The following is a 20,374-nucleotide window of genomic DNA, read 5'->3' as shown; positions in this document are numbered from 1 at the left end:
ATTCATAAAGCAATCAAACCATGCCTAAACAACAAGGGTTAAAGGGTATTGGTCAAATAGACATAGGCAAAACCCAGGCGCTTGATGGGCAAGTTTGAGTATGTTTAGATCAGATTTAGCCTAAACCATGCCCTAGCTTTTTAATAGTTCTACCATTTTAATAATATCATGAGACTGCACAACGATATCTAGCACATGGAGAAGGATAATAGATCTTGCCAAATAAATCTCTTACAGGATATAACATGATAATGTTATTGGATCTTTATGGACTCAAAATGGGTTTAAGATGTGTTTGTATCAATACTTAGTCAGTTATGAAGTGGGATGGTCATAAAATGGGTAGGGTGTGCAGAAACAACTGTTGAGTGTACATTCAGGTCTTAGTCAGGCCTAATTATATATTTCATAGGCTCATATGGTCAAGTATTTGAATGGTGATCTAATTGAGTTTATTTTCAGCTTTAATTTGCAAATCAACAAACAGATTTCAACTTCTTCTGGTGCCTTTATTTGAATAAATAAAAAATCTGTACAGCAATAGTTTACTTCTGATCAGATCAAGTAAGAGTTGTACGGCAGAAACAAAAACCACAGAGCAACCAAAAGGACAGGAACAAACAGATGGAGAAGGACATTTACAAAAGTCATATAACATTAAGAAGAGAACATCTCCAGCACGTCCGGCATTCACAGTATTAATCCTGTGAGCTTGAGCTGCTAGTTGTGAGAATGTCTGCAAAACGTCTATGCCCTTCAGCTTGACTCCTTAACCATCTGGACCAGCTCTTGTGGTTAGAAGCTCGAATAATATTGGTAGGTTTCTGCCTAGCAAGGGTGAAGCCAGAAACTTTTCATTGCAGAGGCCGTCCAACTAGAGTTTCAAAATTTTAATTGGTCAAAATAGAAATTTTAAAATTCTGTATATATGTTAAACTAAAATTTTTGAAATTTATATATAAATTTTTTAAGGCGCCTCTTCCCCCTCCGCGCTTGCTGCCTAGTGTTCCACGTGAGGATATCTTGTAACAAGGCTGTTTCGGGCATCAACTCATCACCAGAGTTTGGAAATCCCTCTGCAAACCTCTTATCCAGCATGGTTGGATCTGGTGGAGGCTGAAGCCCTCTCTCCAATCCCTCTCTCCCTCAGGAAGGGGGATTGCCAATGACTCTTGTCTTCAGCAAAACCCTTCTAGAAATTAATGGATATACGTAAAATCACACTCCATGGATTTGGTTTTACCTGGATCAGGATCCTTTGCGCTGTGGATACAAAACTGGTCCAAACAAAAAAACAGAGATAGTCCAAAAGAAAGAAGGATCAGGGGACGACTCCAAGCCAACTGCATAGCTGCAATAGTATTTGGTGTAAGACTGTTAAAAAAATCTAACAAAAGCAAAATAAATAAGAAAAAACAATGAAAAACTTATTTTGATTAAACATGAATGGTTTTTCACCATGGAAGGCCATCATGAGCCTTGATTACACAATGCAAAGAAAGAGTTCATATAATGAGCCTTGATTACACAATGCAAAGAAAAAGTTCATATCATGAACCTTGATTACACAATGCAAAGAAAAAGTTCATATAAGTGATATTCCTATAATCTTGGGATCCATTTGATGATAAGTATGAGAAACTAAATCTAATTTTGTGAAAAGATTTTTCTTTTATTTTATCATTTAAGTTTGATTTACCTTGTTGGCATTCTTTTGGATCTCTTTAGAAACGGTTGCCTTTCAAACTTATCGTTAACATCCTCCTCAATCTGGGCAATGGAACTAAAAGGTCCTAGTTTGCTGCACAACTTTGTAAAAGTTGATCATTCTATCCCTTTGGCGGTGATTCGGCGAGCATATATTTGCTTCATAAAGCTTTTTTTCAGTAGGATCAAGTCCTCCCTTTGATGAAGAAGGCAGTGATCTCTCTGGATGTCTTATCTTTGGGCTACGATATTCTTCGACAAGCATCCTGCTCTGATACCATGTTCAAAAAAATATTAAAGAAGTAGAATAAATAAGAGAAAGCAATGAAAAACTTATTTTCATTAAACATGCATGATATTTTACCATGGAATGCCATCAAGAGTCTTGATTACACAATGCAAAGAAAGAGCTTAAATAGGTAACGTTCCCATAATCTTGGGAACTATTGAAACTAAATCTGATTTTGTAGAAGATTTTTCTTTTCTTTTATCATTTAATTTTGATTTATCTTGCTGGGATTCTTTCCTTGAATCTCTTTAGAAATGGTTGCCTTTCAGCCTTATCATTAACAAAGGCTGGGTTAAACACTGCTGTTCTAAATTGCAACCGTGATGAGATCATTACTTTGGTTAGAGTGCAAATTAATTTTTGTAAGGGTATTCATGTAATTTTATGTTTTATGGGTGCAGAGCCTCGTTCTTAACACCCTTATGATGCTTATATTTTCAAATTCACAATGTACACACACATGGTACTCCATGTGTGGGCCATTATTAATCACTATTTAGCCCTCAGATAAGAAGTGGTTTTGAGAAAGCAATTCAAGGTACTTTGGAAGCGACTTTTGAATAGTTATTTTTTTCTACAAAAATAAATTTTTGATTTGTTAGTTTACATTGACCTCTTCAATTATGGGCATTATATTAATGCATGTTTAACTAAGCACCAATCAGTTAGTTTTGTTAAGATCTAAGTTGGTTAATGTAAAATAAATCTAAATTAGTTAGGAAAATTTACTCTTTTATTAATACACTAGAAAACCCAAGGAAAATTCCAGTATATTTTACGAAGGTATGAATATTCTTTATGTTACTATGCAGTTGGAAAGGGTAAATTTTTGCTTCTCCAACGGTGGCTTGAAAAGAATAAACTCAGGGACCTTTTTAATTAATCACCAAATAAATAATAGTGCGTTCCACTCAAAATGTTAGGTGTTTCTTTATTATTGTAATCTTGTTTTGAAGATTACCTTAAAAATGAATTAATATTTAGGCTCAAATTCATACTGTGCATAATAACATATGTTTTTGTGATGTAATCAAAATTCATCTGATCTATTAGGAAAACAACTCACTAACTTCTTGTTTGTCTTGTTGCTCCCGAGCACCTCAATATACCTTTTTGTTATTTAATCTTTGGTTGAGTTTTTGAAACTTAATATTGTGATTTGCCTAACATACTTTTAGATGAAAAATAAGCTAAGCAAAAAGAAGGGTGTTTCGCTAATACACACACACACACACACACACACACAAAATTTTTTAGCTGTGTTTTACTCTTAAAAATAGTTTTATGCAAAGCAAACAATGACAAATATTTCTGTACAACATTGGAAGTAGGAATGTCAATGAATCTGATTAGAATCAGATATATTGTTAAACACATCAGTGTTTTGAGATGTTCATGTATTCGTATTCAAATGGGAATGAAAAAAAGTCTCTATACCATGTCCAACTCGGAATCTGAATTTAATTTTTGTTTCACATCCAAGTCCGACTTCTGACCCAAATTGAAAGCACATTAGGACACGGTACAATGCTTTCAAAATATATGTTCATTGTATTTAGGATGTTTTTTAAAAAATTAAATCCTACTCGAACCAAATTTAATCAGATATTTATTTAAATCCGATATAAATCCAAAATCTGATTAGTTTGAATCCTATATTCTTAATCGGTTCTTAATTTTTTTTTTCCTTGTATGATTTTTATTAAGAAATTTGGTCAGATATTAGATCCAAATGGGGTTTATTACATCCCTAATTAAAAGGGAGTACAGCCGTGTAAGGTTGACACAGTGCAGTTTGAACTATACCAGCGGCATCCTCAACTCACAACTTCCAGGTTGTACTAAAACCTTGGCTTGAATTGACTTGTAGTTGGCTAGCGTCACTGCAGAAAACAAGGAACAGGGTGAACCTGGAGATAGTTTTGATGGACACAATTTCTGTCCCAGTATTCTTTCGTTCTTTTTGGCTTGGCCGTAAACTTTTTCTAATAAAATTCTGAAGGAAAAACCTCCAAAAGGGTGGATTTGGAAGGAACAAAGTGAGCCATATTGCATGAAATTTTCTCCACAAAGGTGTATATTCAGTTGTTTGCATTGATATCTTTCTTCCAATGTTTCTTTGGTCCTCAAATACTAATAGTTGTACTGAAGAACCAAGAGAGGTTGTGTCTGTGTAGCACTCAAACAGGCAGCAACCGCCTCGTTTCTTGGGAAGCCAACAGTATATGAAAGAATGGGTCTGGAAAAATTCAGAGTGAAAACTGCATCAGCCCGCCTGAAGGGTGCAACAAATTCCTTGGGCAGAGGAGCACATAGAAGATGTGTCACTCGCAGGGGGCAGAGTCAAAAAATTTTCAAAATTTTGACAAGGTCTGAAATATCATTTTTTAAAATTCTTATATAGGACAAATGAAATTTTTTAAAATTTACATGTAATTTTTTTTTTTAATTTGGAGGTGGGGTGAGGGCCCATGCAGGCCTTCCCTTGGCTCTGCCCCTGGTCACTTGTTTGATTCTCGTGAGCTTTGACACTCATAGTTGATAGATACAATTTCCCTAGAAGTCACAATGTAGCACAGGATTACAGAGGAGAGGGGATGGGAGGCCTTCGAGTTGGGTCTTTTTTGGAACGGTGGATTGTTAACATCCTATTCAACGAATAAAACTGGGTCAGCCCACAGGATAGCAACTTGCAAAATGTTTCTTTGTTTTGTACAATTGGAACGATACAGAGAAGATTAGTAAGGCCGCAAGAATTCATGAACTTTGAAGTTTCTTATTTTGCTAAACATGTTAAATTTCATGGAGGAAGAGGAGGAGGAAAGGAACAACTCAAATTTAACGTGGTTCGGCATTAATAGTCTACATCCACGAAAACAGAGGAAGCTCTGTTTTTTGTCTCTCTTATTTTTCTATCTTGATATCGTAGGAATGATCTCCTTATAAAGGATTACAGCCCCTTCTTTCCTTACAGATCCCAACAGTTTAAGATCCCTAGAAATCAGGGAATTACAGAAAAAAAGGCAACAGGTATAAAAGGGAAAGATGAAATTGGCGAAATTAGATTGACAAGATTCTGGTTCTGTTGTCCTCAATCCAAAGTTAACCGCTGAGGATTTCTTTCCAAGGAAACTGCTGAGGATTTCTTTCCAAGGAAGAGACGGTGACAGAGCTTCCTTCCAAATGCGCTAACAAACTCCCCCTCAAGTTAGTAGGCAGACATCAGTCTGACCCAACTTGTCCACAATCATCCTATGTCATTCTTTCCCCAAACTTTTTTGTGAAGATGTCGGCGAGTTGGTATTCGCTTCTAACATGAGAAGTTGTAATGGTGCGATCTTGAATTTTTTCTTGATCGAAATGACAATCGACTTCGATATGTTTGGTTCGTTCTTGGAATATGGGGTTCACGCCAATATGAATAGCAGCCATGTTGTCGCACTTAAGTTCCATTGGAGTGTAAATTTCAACCTTCATATCCTTAAGGAGAAACTTAAGCCAAATCAATTCACACGTACATATGGCCATGGCTCAGTATTCAGCCGCTGCGCTGGATCGGGCTTCTATGGCTTGCTTTTTACTTCGCCAAGTGATCAAATTTCTTCCAATAAATGTGCAGAAACCTGATGTTGATCGTCTGTCATTTGGGCCTAGTCCGCATCACAATAGCCAATAAGATGAGGAGATTGATCGCGTCTCATTAAATTTCCCTTTCCTGGTGTCCTCTTTAGGTACCTTAAAATCCGGTGAGCTGCTTCAACATGATGAGATCTTGGCTGGTGATGAATTGGCTAATTACACTAACAACATACATAATGTCAGGCCGTGTAACTGTCAAATATATAAGTTTTCCAACTAGTTTTTGGAAACTTTCTTTGTTTTTGACAATATCACCATCTTCCCTCCTTAGTTTGCAGTTCATTTGAAGGGGCGTGTTTGCAGGTTTGGCACCTAGATATCCAGTATCTTTCAAGAGATCAATCGTGTATTTGTGTTGACATATAAAAACTCCTTTGTCTGAGTGAGCCACTTCTGTTCCAAGGAAGTACCGCAGTAGTCCAAGATCTTTGATTTCAAACTCGCTATTTAAATATTTTTTTATAGCCTGCATGATCTCATAATCATCTCCAGTAAGAATGATATCATCCACGTACACAAGCAAAATGGTTACCTTTGGTTTTCTGGTGAATGTGAACATAGTGTAATCGACCGAACTTTGCTGAAATCCGTACTTGATGAGTGCTGTCTTTAGACGAGCAAACCAGGCATGAGGTGATTGCTTTAATCCATAAAGAACTTTCCTTAGTTTGCAAACATGTCCAGATCAACAGTTAATTCCTTGCGGCACTTCCATGTAGACTTCTTCTTCCAATTCGCCATGGAGAAACACATTCTTTACATCAAGTTGGAGGAGGTTCCATTTTTTTGTAGATGCAACTGCAATAAGTGCTCTCACCGAGTTCATTTTTGCTACTGGGGCAAAGGTTTAATTGTAATCGATTCCTTCTGTCTGAGTGAAGCCCTTTGCAATGAGGCGAGCCTTATATCCCTCCACTTCTCTATTGCTCTTGAACTTTATTTTATAGATCCATTTACAACCTAACAATTTCTTTCCATCTGGTAGAGGAACAAGATCCCAAGTATGATTCTTTTCAAGTGCCTTGATTTCTTCTTCCATAGCTGCCCTCCACCGTATGTCTGCACTAGCTTCATTAAAGTTTCTTGGCTCTTGAAGCCCATAAGTAGCAAAGATGTATGACTTGTAATTATGAGAGAGAGCTTCAAATGAGAGATAGTTTTCTATTGAATGAAGAATTCCAATGGATAAGTATATTAATCACTTAACTTGGATGGAGGCCGAGTCACTCTAGAGGAACGTCTTAGGCCTGGTTGAGGTTCAACGTTGGTGGTTAATTTGCCCTCCTCCAAAATAGTGCTTTTAAGGCTGCTGTCGTCATTGGGAAAGTGGACAGTCCCTGGTTGGCATGTAGGCATTTGTCTTGCAAAGATGTCTACCAGTGGACGTGGAATGTCATCAGCACTATTTTTAACAGAGTTTCTATTATTTGCCTCCCCCTGTATGCAACTGTCAAAGAAATGTTCATTTTCATAGAACTTTACATCCCGAAAAACAATCATGCGTTTAGAGAGAGGGTCAAAACAGCGATACCCTCTCTTTTGTTGCTTGAGTATCCCAAGAAGATACACTTGATGGCACGTCGCTGAAATTTATTTCTAAATCTTTCTTGAACATGTACGAAACATTTTCACCCAAATATCCTGAGGTGTTTGAGTGAGAGTGACTTGGAATGAGACGACTGAGGTTCCGATCACATATGTGTCCTAATCGAGTATGCCAAATTTGATAGTCCGTCCTTTGAGTCGATTTTGTGAAAAAACTCAAATTGTTGGTGTCTACAATGTAGAGGTCACCATGGCGTCGGCCCTTACCAATCACTTTCTTCGTGCTCGGGTCCTGAAACGTTACATCCTTCTTGGAAAAAATAACAAGATAATCATGACCTTGAACGATTTTGCTAACAGACATAAGGTTGACAGCAAACTTAGGAACAAGTAAGGCAGAACTAATATGTTTCTTGAAAAATGTTGTTTTTCCAATGCCAACAACTTCTATAGGCGACCCATCAGCAGAAAAAACAGAACGATGAAGATCTTTATTTAGATCGGCAAGTCTTGTTGAGATCATTAGTCATGTGATCAGTAGTACCAGAATCAACTATCCAAGATTTATTTTTAGTGGCAATCATTAAGACATAAGGCTTTACCTTCAGAGATGTCACCCACTGGTTAGGAAGATACTAGATTTGATTTTGAGAATTTTTGAAAGAATTTTTCCAGGTCCTCTTTGGTGACAAATTTTGCAAGGTTGACGTCTTTGTCTGGGATTGAAGGAGATCCCTTTTCCTTCCCTGGTCATCCCACAAGTTCCTAGCAACGGTCGCGCGTGTGACCCAATTTCCTGCAGTGAGTACACTTAAGTTTGCTGCGATTTTTCTATGTGTTCGAGTGGTACCTTTGTATGCCTTGATTAGTGCCCGATTGTGAGAGACATGCCATTTTTTCTTGGCTGTCTCCTATGGAATCTGTTTTAGGAGGGATGTTCATGACTCTTCACCTCGACACCTCTCTTTGAATCATTTGACAAACAACATTGAATTTTGGGCAGCAGTATAGTGTTGAGGATTTGACATGACTCTTCGCCTCGACACCTCTCTTTGAATCATTTGACAAACAACATTGAATTTTGGGCAGCAGTATAGTGTTGAGGATTTGAGTCCTTAAGGATTCAAAGTCCTCACTCAATCCAGCGAGGACCTTGAAGATTTGATCTTCTTCAAATCACTGTTTATAAATGACTGGATCAGAGGTTGCTGGTCGATATTGGAGGAGCTCATCATATAGGCTCCTGAGTCTTCCAATGTACCGCTGCATGTCTTGGTCATGGGGGGTGAGATTGGCAATTTCGCATTGTATTTGGTATACTCGAGCAAGATTATTTTGCTCACTATAAAGTTCATTCAGAGCCTCCCATATTCCGTGCGCGGTATCTTGGGATGTGAAAAGATTTGCTATGGATGGTTCCATAGAGTTGAGCAGCCACGCCATAACTATGTCATCCTCTAATTCCCATTCATCATAATTGGGATCAGTAGTGGCTGGAACTTTGATTTTCTCTTAATGTATCCTGCTTTTGATCTTTCACTAAGAAACAAGTGAGCAGCCTTCGCCCAACTCAAATAGTTAGCACCATTGAGTGGGGTGGAGGTAATTTTCAGGGTGTTATGCTCAATGGACTTGGCTCCCTTGGATGCTTCGTCTCTATTAGTGTCGGCCATGATATTGCTGCTGTGGATTTCCAACTGAAGGTAGTTTGGTCGCAGGTGAGTTTCTCACTCACAGGAAACTTCAGAAAGCTGCAACACTTGTAAATTTTGTATATTTTCACACAATTGTCTACAAAATCTAAAAATTTGTCCAAAAATACTAGAATGCCCTGTCTAGCGAAGGTTGATCCTGTAGGGACACCAACTGCGGCACTTATGAAATGCCGACGTTTCAGTGAAAAGCAAGTTAAATTTCATGGAGGAGAAAGATGAGGAAAGGAACAGCTCAAATTTAACGTGGTTCAGCGTTAATAGCATACATCCACCAAAAGAGAGGAAGCTCTGTTTTTTTTCTCTCTTATTTTTCTATCTTGATACGGTAGGAATGATCTCCTTATAAAGGATTACAGCCCCTTCTTCCCTTACAGATCCCAACAGTTTAAGATCCCTGGAAATCAGGGAATTACAGAAAAAAAGGCAATAGATATAAAAGGGAAAGACGAGATTGGCGAAATTAGATTGACGAGATTGGCGAAATTAGATTGACGAGATTGTCGTTCTGTTGTCCTCAATCCAAAGTCAACTGCTGAGGATTTCTTTCCAAAGAAACTGCTCAGGATTTCTTTCCAAGGAAGAGACAGGTGACAGAGCTTCCTTCCAAATGCGCTAACAAAACATGGGAATATTGTTCCTTCGCATTTCCATGAAACAGCAGTTTTATCAATTAAAATTCCTTCAGCGTGTGTTCCGACACTTTTGTAGCTCCGCGGGAGCATATTCCTACTACTTAAAGAGATTGTTTTGACGGACACCATTTCGAACGTAGTCTCTATGCTTAAGAGGGAGAGGGAGTTGTCCAAACAAGTGGATTGCTTGCTAGAGCAACATCCCCTTGAAACGAAATCTATCTCCTGCAGTGCCTGAAGGCTCGGCTCACATCATAGCAGCAACTCTGAAGGCAGAGTATCGCGTGTGCCACGTTTAAGCCAGAGTCCGGTACGCATGTGCACAAGCAAGAGTCCAGTTTCTCCACCGGCCAAGAAGGACCTGTGGTTTTGTGGTCTGTGAAATGAGAACTGCAAATGAGGTTTAACCTATAATCAGGTGGATGCAACCAACCGGAGTTTTGATTGGAGGGTTCAAAATCGTAAATTGATGGGAATTACACTTTCCCTGTCAAATTGAATAGGATAATAACACATTTAGTTAATACCAATAGTGTTCTTTTAAACTCCTTTTCTTTTGTCTTATCAAAGTTTGATCTACGATTCTACGAAGCTGTTCATCACATTGTTTCCTGTTATAAGCATGGTTAAAGCTTTCGTTTCGTTTGCCAAATGTTCTCCATTCTGCAATTCTTTTGCCTTTTCCTTTGCTTTGGTAACCAGCTCCAATGAAAAATATGAACAATGAGGAGTTCAATTGTCACTCAATTAGGTCAAGTAGGTCTCCTAAGGGACTTAATTGTTGAGTTCCCAAACACAAGCTAGCATGAAAAGTTAGTGGGGTATGGAGATTAGGTAGGATGTATTTCTCTTTCTATATTGTTGCTAGTTGGCCGCATGTTCTTTCGTGTGCCTGTTCTAAAATTAAAAGATGTCAAATCGACAAATCTGCTAAGCACATCGATTTGATGTTAAGTCTGTGAATTATTGGTGCCATCTGCTCTGGATATGTCTGTTGTTTTCAGGCGACAGGAAGTGAGGAGACAGAACACAGAATCAAACTCTGGTTGGCTAACGCACCATTCCATTTGACACATGGATAGTGAAAGAAGGCATGAAAGTTTGCTAGAAAATCGCAAGACCTGAAGTGTCAGTGATATCTTTATGAGCCCACCTTAAGCGAGCTGGGAAGTTCTTTCAATTATGTTGTCAGCTGGAATCTGCAAGAAAAGCAAGTATTCCCATCCTATATGTGAATATTTGACATAATCCTTTCCCGTGTACTTTGGTGCCCAGACTTGCAGGAAACTCATTTTCCAGGAAAACGAAATAAGCCAGAATACCATTGCAACTTGATGATGAAAGCTGCCCAACATAGTGAGCCAGCCGTGCAGGGGGGTTTGGTCTCTGTGAATCAGTTCTGATATGAGAATTTGGCAAGCGCAGATCAACCATCAGTTCACAACGTTCCGAGAAATTAGAGTACGGATCTAGTGCAATCCTCCCTGAAAATTCTTTCCCAATTTCAGGTACACTTAACAGTTTCTCGCAAAAGCAATTCAAAACTGAAGAATTTTCCAATATAGAAACAGTTGAACTTCGTTAAACTGTGTACAGGAGAATCAAGAAATTATGTGTCATTAGTCATCAGTCACCTGGAAGATCATGGCTCCAGTAAAATTTATTCTACTGAAGAAACATATTTGTTACATTTTAACTTGGTAATAAACAATCTGCGTTGTGAATATGCTTGATGGATTCCAGGCTTCTGTGGAAGAGAAACGGCTGCTGGTTAAGAACAAGGTGCCTCTCATTCTAACGTCATTCGGGAGAGTGAGGCAAGAAATGAAATCAATATTGGGCGAGAACAGAGACAGATGGTCAAAAGCCCACATTCTACTTTCCAATGCTGGGAACCGTGCAAACCTTTTTCCAGCAAGTGGGTTTACTTTTGCTTTAGAATCATGATGCATCCCACTGTTCCCACTAAAATCTCTCTCTCTCTCTCTCTGTGTATGCCCACAAAAATATGTTCGAAACCGACTTTTTCCGAAAGCATTCTTCAGACCGTCTAGTGTCCCAAATTTACCATAAATCGCTTCATACTCCTTATTCAACAGTATCGGGTGCTCAGTTATTTCCCTTTGGTAGTAATGCAAACAAAAACAGTTGAAAAATTGAGATTCACTGGCTGCAGTAAACAATAACATCTTCTCATTCACCAGGAGCTCCCGTTAGCTAGAATCCATCGGCATCCCCATGGAAATCTTTAATTGAACAAGCATACAAAGGAGCAAGACACCTACGAAAACACAAAGAGGAAAGAGAGAGAGAGAGAGAGAAGGACAGGGAAAGCATATACATTGACAGTCTCTGGCCATACAAGCTGCATGGTAGATCATTTAAGTAACATTTCACAGTACTGGACTGGCTTCCATTTGTTCAGCAAAAAAATTGATCCTCGTAAGTGGACAAATAACAGAGACCGAAACAACAAAAACAGGATAACAAGAAGAAAATCGAAGAAGATATTTTAGAAACGACTGCACGAACATCTTCATACCAAATTCAACATCATATGTACCCATCCATTCTCCGGCATATCAAGGCTCCAACTTTAAAGAGACAACTCGAGACTGCCGATTGTGCTTTGACACCTTCACAAATACATCTGATAGGCAGGACGGAGCCCACCATGGCCGACGAACCTGTTCCTCTCCTTTCAGCAACGCGACTGCAGTTAACCTTCGTGAATGCCAGAGCACTTAACTATACGTTTTGGCGATGCTAAGAGAGAAAACTAATACCTTTAATGCGTCTGAGCTCCTTGCATAGTATGATGAAATCTCCCCACTTCATATGGCATCGCCTGATAAATCGCAGAATCTGTTCAGTGGTGAATGCGGACAAGCTATCTAAATACTGACCATTGACGCCATTCTCTCCGAAGACCTGTCTGTAAGTTCCCAAGTTAATTTCTTCCAGCCACAATCCCACATCCTGAAATCAATGCATAATCAGCGCTTCATTCGATCATAAAAACAGAGCAACCATGCCAGATAAAGTCAAATAGCAAAAACTAGAAAAGTGGTGCAAGATCGCAGGATGGAAGGTACCTCGACCGTCCATATAAAGAAATCCAATGGGTCCGGTGGTCGTTCTTTGCTCATCCTTACCAATTTAAAGCCCCTTGGCAACCAAAAGAATTGCCTCACCTCCTACAACCTATGGAACAAAGTAAAGGATAATTCATAACCAGAAACCCCTCCAGTTTTTGTCAAAAGGAAAACATCAAAAGACACCTAGCAGGACTGCTGGTGCCTTAGGGCCATGGCCACGAATGAATCCATAAGAGGAACAAAAACAAAATTCAGGCGCAGATATCATGCTTAAATAGAAAGAAAAGAAGGAAACAGAAGGTGCGCAAGGATGAAAAGGAGAAGGGATTCGTTTTCGAAAGCCTACGCCGCCGTTAGTAGACTCACCCTGAGGAATAGATGGCCGTGGAAGGAGAACCTAGCGGACCCTTTGGATTTGGAGAATTGGGGGAAGCCAGCATCCGAGCACGCCGTCCTTTTAGACGGTCGAGGACAGCTGGACAAGCATCAGAAGAGACTGGAAGCCGAAGATGGGAGATCCCTCTTTCTTTCTTTATTCTTCTTCACTTCGACCTTCTTCGTCGCTTTCGCTCTCGCCCGCGCCCTCGTTCGCGGATGATCTCACTGCGGCGGAACTGGGAAGACAAATAGGGGCGTGGACGTAAGCGCCTTTGCCGCTCCAACGATTTCATGCCGAGTGAGACGGTGGGGGGGTGGGGACCACATCACACAGACACACACTCACACACTCTCTCTCTTCCATGATGACGGGGATGACCCCATATGGGCCCCACAGCCTCATCCTAAGCGATACGAGACGACGCAAGCGGCGATGGTCGTGGTTCCCGGCAGCCCGGACCTACTTGCCGAGCAGCGTCTCCGGGTCCCTCTAGACTCCGACTCGTCCGTGCTCGATCTCGGGTCGAGTCAAGTTAGTGTTGAGTCTGATTAATTAAGATCAGGAAAACTGAACCGACTAGCTCATGTTCGATAGCCAACTTAGTTCTACGTATTAAAATGACATAGTTTTGGCGGTGGGACGGAGTTCTACACTCAAGTTGAGAGTTGAACAAATTAATTGATAAAACGAGAGAGCAAGAGTTGAGATTTTGTAACTTTTCTTTTTCCATTTTCAACTGATAAAAGGTATGATATGAGCATCAAAAGAAGGGACGAATGCCTTACGAATGTCAAAAGTTAAAGATCTTGAGATCAGATATAATCTGATGCAATCAGACACTTCGTTGACTTGTGGCTTGTAGAAAGTTGGCATGGATTTATCGCAGCACGAAATCTCTTTAATTTGTGGAATTTAGCGAATGAGGTGTGACTAAGTTGTGTTGGTTGATGCAAATCGAAAAAAGTTGCGTTTGTTCAGCTCAGTTCTTTAGGGGCATTTCTTCGCGTCGTTGAGATCTCAAGGTCCTAGGGATATGTTCAGATTTAGGAAATATTTCCCGTAAAACGCGCTGGGGTTTCATAAAAAGCTTGTCCGACCGGTTTCAGTTATACTTCAGAAAAAGATGAATTTGAATAATACATATCAAATTTCATTTTTTTTCTCAGGCTTAATGTGCATTTGACAGCTGACTAGCATAAACATCTTGCATGTACAGAATTGAAGATTTAACAAATTAAAGGTTTTAGGCGACAGTAACAATATGTTCTTATTTCATTATTTCATATATTGGCAGATTCATGAACCACTTTTTAAAGTATTCCGTGAATCTGCCTCAACTTTTACAACATATAAGAGTGTGGGCTAAGATTATTTCAGGGGCTATTATATAGTTTCAAAAAGTTTCACCAAAGACAAAAGTTCTTGTGAAATTTATATAATAAATTTCAATTTTTTCAACGATAGGGGGTCAAGGGTCTCGAATAATGGAACAAGCAGGAGAAAAAGGCAAAGTATGAAATTTTGTCATAGATATTTGGGAATAGTGTTCAGTTTAAATTGGCTAACTCATCCAGAGTTTATAAAGTACAGAACTAGTTACATTTCGTAAATGATCAGTATTCTCTTAAGACAAAATTATTTCGCAACTGTTTACTTAAAAATCTTGGCTAAAATTTATTTCGTAGAAGACTTTTTGGAAATCATCCAAGATTTTTAATCACTTTGGTAATTAGAATGTTGTCTTTAGTTCATCCGGATCAATCAGTGATTCACCCACACTGGAGAACATTTTCAGCCAAAACGAGGTTTCCTATCGATGTTAGTGAAAGGCCAAGTTCAAAGCACAAGAACATAGAACCCACCTCGCGGGTTTAGCTACGTTCATGCATGGCCCTTTTTCGCATGCTAAAAAGAACTCATCCCACCTGTAACTACTGCTCCTTCCCAAAAGCACACAAGTACATGTATCATTAAAATACAGATATGATGTTGCAGCTTTGAACAACTTGCAAGATCGTAGCAAGATGAAGCGTTGAATAAAGTCTGGTAGTAATTATTAGCCGAATTTAATTTCTTAATAAGACGAGTGAACATAGAGTTTTACGAATGAACATAGTGTTTTACAGGGTTTTAAGCAATATAGGAACCCAATTGAACATAAAAACTTTTATGAATGTCTATTTTCAAAAATTGGGGTAGATTCCTAGAATACTGCACACTTGCATATGATGAATGTGCCCCAATTTTAAGATAGATTCATGGCACAAGATTTTTACCATGTCACCAAACAATTGCGAGGCAGAGTCACCCTTTCAATTTTTTAAAATTATACGTACATTTTGCAAAATTTTATTTGTCATATACAAAAAAAGTCATGTTTTGGGCCTGTTAAAATTTTGAAAGTACAATTTGACCCCTTTTAAGAAAAATCTATGACTTCACCTTTGTTATGAAAAATTATGTTTTTTTGGCTCTGCCTTTCTCATTAGTATTTATGTCACCGAACTCATGGTACACACCACAATAATGAGATATACTACACAGTAAGGTGTCTAAAAAGTCTGTGCTGGGTCGCCTCCTCTTTCTTATGTGTAAGATGTGGTTTCCCCAAGGAAGAATTTCAATGCCCGGTCACGTGATTAATTATCTTTCAACAGGCGGAGGGAAAATAATAGCGTGCAACTTTGGAATATGATCTAAATCTAGGTCCACACTTTAGTATTGGGTCCATGTACGAAATTTCTCAGGCGTGTGCTTCATCCTACAGCCAGCCGGCCAACTTGGTCCGACTGATGTTGATGAGTCCACTTTGGTGATGCCTAAAATTAATTAAGCACCATTGACTCATTAAGTTGCATGTCCCTGTCATGAGTACACGCAAATGAACGATCACTAATTAAGCTAATTAATTACAAATCCTTTCCAAAATCTATAAATCTAGACAAGAATGGTTATCATGACAATAACATAATATTACTGATGACGATTCCAGGTGTGCAGGATGGCTATCTCATCATATCGTTTGACTGAGAAATAAAACTCTCCCTTTTTCCTATCAGCCACTGTATCAGGCCTGCTTTCCATGCTTTTTGGATGGTGATATTACTTATCTCCCATCCCTCAGGATACCAAACCTACTTTCGAAGCGTTAATATTGCTAATATTAATTGAGTGGCCATATATATAATATATGCAAAAGCATTTCATCATCACTACATAACTGGCCGAGCATTTTTCTTGTGATGATCACTGTTATTATATGGTGAAGACTAATGACATCTATATTTCCTATATATGTATATCTGATTTATATGCACTACTTCCAATAATACGAGTTCACAAACAATGGATGGCTAGCTGTAACATGGCCCCGTCCTGCTGCAGGGCACAATAAATTTCAAAAGGCATAACAGAGAGGATGGACAGAGAAAAATAGAGTTAAACAGAAAAAGGAAGACTAGACGCTCCAAAATGCATATTTCAATGTATTGCTGAATTCAGTACGCCCTTTTATAGGGCTCTCTTCACAAAATAATAATAATAATAATTTCTGTTGTAGAGTGTAACCGTTTTGATTCTCCACCTCTTGAGATATTTTCTTCTGAAGTTTCTGGAAGGTATCCACTCATTTTCACACTGCCCCTCAAACTGGAGCATGTATATCTATCACACCCAGTTTGACTGAATTGATCACGATTTAGAGACTTGGTGAATATATCTACAATCTGGTTTTTGGTTGATATGTAGGATGTTTTGATGAAACTAGAAGTAATGCAGTCGTGCACAACATGACAGTCTATTTCAATGCGTTTTGTGCATTGATGAAACATCGGATTGTTTGAAATATGTAAAGCTGCCTCATTATCGCAAAATAAGATAGCCAGCTCATGAACATCAACATGAAGATTAGTAAGTACTGATTTCAGCCATTTTAACTCACATACAATATTTGCCATGGACCGATTCAGCCTTCGAGCTACAACATGTTGCTCTTTAGTTTTCCATGAGATTAGACTGTCTCCAATGTAGATGCAATACCCAGAAGTGGAACATCTTGTCTCTTTGGTGGCTGCCCAGTCTGCATCATAAAAAACTTTAAGTTGAAGTTGATTTTCTCTCTTCAAAAGTATACCATGACCTAGATTTTTTTTAAGATAATGCACCACACGGATGACCGCTTTCATGTGTTTTGTTGTGGGTTGCTGCATATGTCTGCTCAAAACATGCACCACAAATAGGATGTCCGGCCTTGTCATGGTTAAGTAAATTAACCTTCCAATCAATCTACAGTATATAGATGGATTTTTTTAATACCTCTCCATCTGAAGCCATTGAGCTATGATGCTGCTCCATTGACGTTACAAGTGGCTTGGCATTTAAGCAACTGGTCTCTTCCAAAGTGTCCATAGTGTATGTTTTTTGGAAAGGAAAATACTATGTTTTGATCTTGCAAGTTTAATGCCCAAGAAGTACTTCAAAGTTCCTAAATCTTTCATATGAAATTGTTCCTTGAGATAATTTTTTGAACTCTACAATTTCTTTTTCATTGTTCCCTGAAATTATAAGGTCATCCACCTATACTACAACAGCCATGAAATGTGGAATTTTTGAGGAGAACAAATAATGAATAATCTAACTTAGATTGTTCAAAGCCATAATCTTTGAGCGCGTTTGAAAATTTTGAGAACCAACATCTAGGGTCTTGCTTTATCCTATATAAAGATTTTCTAAGCTAGCATACTCTAGTCTCTCCCTTTCCTTCATATCCTGGTAGGAGGCTCATGTAAATATCTTCTTGCAAATCCTCATCTAGAAACGTGTTTTGAATGTTCATTTGATGTAACTGCATATTAAATTTTTATGGCCAATGTAAGGAGACATCTAATAGTAACAAGTTTTATTATTGAAGCAAAAGTCTCATCATGATCAAGCCCTTCAATTTGTGTGTATCCCTTTGCTACTAGTCAGACTTTGTGTCTCCCTATAGTTCCATCAGATTTGTATTTAGTTCTAAACACCCACTTGCAATCTATTGGTTGCTGTTTCTGAAGAAATGACACCAACTCGCATGTTCCATTGTTTCCAAGGGCCTTTAATTCAGCTGCCATAGCATTACACCAATGACTGAACTGTACCGCCTCATTATAGGTGAGAGGTTTGGTTTGTTTGGAGACAGCTAGAAGAAAGGATTGACAAGAATGAGAAAAACGACTAAATGAAACATAATTGGTTAGAGGATACTGGCTGCCTCTTTTGTGATCATGTTGTGATGGAACATTGGTTCCAGGTGTGGGAACACCACAATAAAAATCCCTTGGCAGCACTGAGGGCTTGGTTTGCAGACTGATCTCATCAGTTCCATGGTTTGATCATTGGTTCCTGATGCACCAAATGGTGGGGATTGAGATAACCTTTCAGTTGGTTCAGAAGTGGCTTGTGTATCAATAGCTGGTGGAGCATGAATTGTGAACTCATTTGTGAAAGGAAGGTTTTCTTTTTGAGAAGGTGTATCATTAGGTGGTTGTATAGGAACTTAGTTGCTATCCACTACATCATTTGTAATTAGCAAAGGTAGGACTGTGTTGGGTGGTACACTTTCTTTATTTTAAAAGGAAATACATTTTCACAAAATTTGAGATCACGGCTGCCAAACAATTTTTGTGTCTCAAGGTCATATACTCTATGTGCCTTTTGGCCATATGGGTATCCTAGAAATATACATCCATGTCCTCTTTGATTAAATTTATGCTTAACATTCAAATAAAAATTTTGAGACGTGAAAAAATTAGGTTTTTTATTATATAATTTTTTATATGGTGATTTACCTTGAAGTAATGGGGAGGATGTCCTATTTACTTGAGAGGTGCCCCAAAATTCGAAAGGAAGATCAGCTTGAAAACTCAATGCTCGCACTACACACAAAAGATGTCGATGCTTTCTTTCAATGACACCATTTTGTTGTGGTGTTTTGACACGACTATGCTCATGAACTACACCACGTGTTTGAAAAAAATCAGTCATCTCTTGTGAAAAAAATTCAGCACCATTATCTTCTAATTCTTTGGATTTTGACATTAAATTGATTTTCAAGCAGTGCAAAAAAAATTTTGCAACGATTCTTTTGTTTAAGCTTGTGCCACATAAGAAAAAACCATGTTGTTCTAGTAAAATCATCTACAATGCTCAAAAAATAATATGCACCCATTAGAGATACTTGAGAATAAGGACCCCATATGTCGCAATGTATCAACTCAAAAGGCCTTAATGAACTAATTTCAGATATTTCAAATGGTAAGTGTGACTGTTTTGAGAGAAAACAAACATCATAACCACAATCCTTTAACTTAATCACAGAGTTGTAAGTTTCAAGCAACTTATTCCTAGAAATGGAAAGATGACCTAATCTCCAATGCCATACGTCTATCTGTGGGTTAGAAGAAAACATTACTGAAGATTGTATGAGTGCTATGCTGCTAGAGACTCTTAAGTAGTATAACCCATTTCTGAGATCAGTTGCTCCAATTACAGGCTTGTAGTTTCAGTCCTGTATGAGACAACCGATATGTGAAAAGACAACAACATAGTCAGAAAATTTCAGTAGCTTGCTAATTGAGAGCAAGTTGAACTTAAAGTGAGGGACAAAGAAAACATGATGCAATATTAAAAGGCGAGATTTTAATGGTTCCAACATGAGTGGCAAAGACTAATCTATTGTTGGGTAAGCAAATAGGAAACTGATTTTCAAGTCTAGAAAAATCAGAAAATGATGCCATATGGTCACTAGCACCATTATCTAATAACTAGTCATTGGCTTGAGATGAGAACGTACCGACAAAGTGGTCTTGTGAAGATTATGATTTTTCATTCAACATTTGACTCAACTTACGAATACTCCTCCATACTAAGTGCAGGGATAGTTTCTGTCTCGCCTCTAATGCTATGTTTAGTGGCTTCGCAGGCATCTGAAAATTTTCCAGCAAACTCGTGCATTGCAACAACTGTGGACTCTTGTTTCTGCCTGGCGTTTTTGTGATTGGTAGGATGTCCATGTAATTTGAAGCATTTTTCTCTGATGTGTCAAGTTCCTTGGCAATAGGTACAAGAGATTTGTGCACACCTGTTGTTTCTGATTTTGCTGAATCGGGAATTCATAGTAGCTAGACGTGTTTTCAGTAAATGGCAGAAGGTGTGCCTCCCTTTGTTTTTCTTCCTGAATGACCGAGTATGCCTTCTCTAAGGGCGGTAGGGGATCTATGATCAAAATCTGTCCTTGAATGGTACTATAGGTGTCGTTTAGCCCCATTAAGAATTGTATAACTTTTTCTTCCTGTTGTTTTTCAACAAGAACCTTCATTGCTCCACAGATGCAG

At 38.5% G+C, this 20,374-nt stretch overlaps 1 protein-coding gene across 1 annotated transcript; it reads right to left on the bottom strand.

The window, feature by feature from the left end:
- Window positions 1-11,850: 11,850 nt before the first annotated feature.
- On the bottom strand, window positions 11,851-13,268 carry LOC116259011 (uncharacterized). Its single transcript, XM_031636593.2, has 4 exons — window positions 12,992-13,268; window positions 12,623-12,731; window positions 12,314-12,506; window positions 11,851-12,240 (listed from the first exon to the last, which is right to left on the bottom strand). The coding sequence occupies exons 2-4, from the start codon at window positions 12,674-12,676 to the stop codon at window positions 12,110-12,112; spliced, it is 378 nt and encodes a 125-aa protein (XP_031492453.1). The 5' UTR covers window positions 12,677-12,731; window positions 12,992-13,268; the 3' UTR covers window positions 11,851-12,109.
- Window positions 13,269-20,374: the final 7,106 nt, after the last annotated feature.

Source organism: Nymphaea colorata, chromosome 8, assembly GCF_008831285.2.
Source record: "Nymphaea colorata isolate Beijing-Zhang1983 chromosome 8, ASM883128v2, whole genome shotgun sequence".
In the NCBI taxonomy this organism is placed as follows: domain Eukaryota; kingdom Viridiplantae; phylum Streptophyta; class Magnoliopsida; order Nymphaeales; family Nymphaeaceae; genus Nymphaea; species Nymphaea colorata.
Note: the sequence above shows the minus strand (reverse complement) of the source record. Positions and strands in the feature narration are given on the sequence as shown.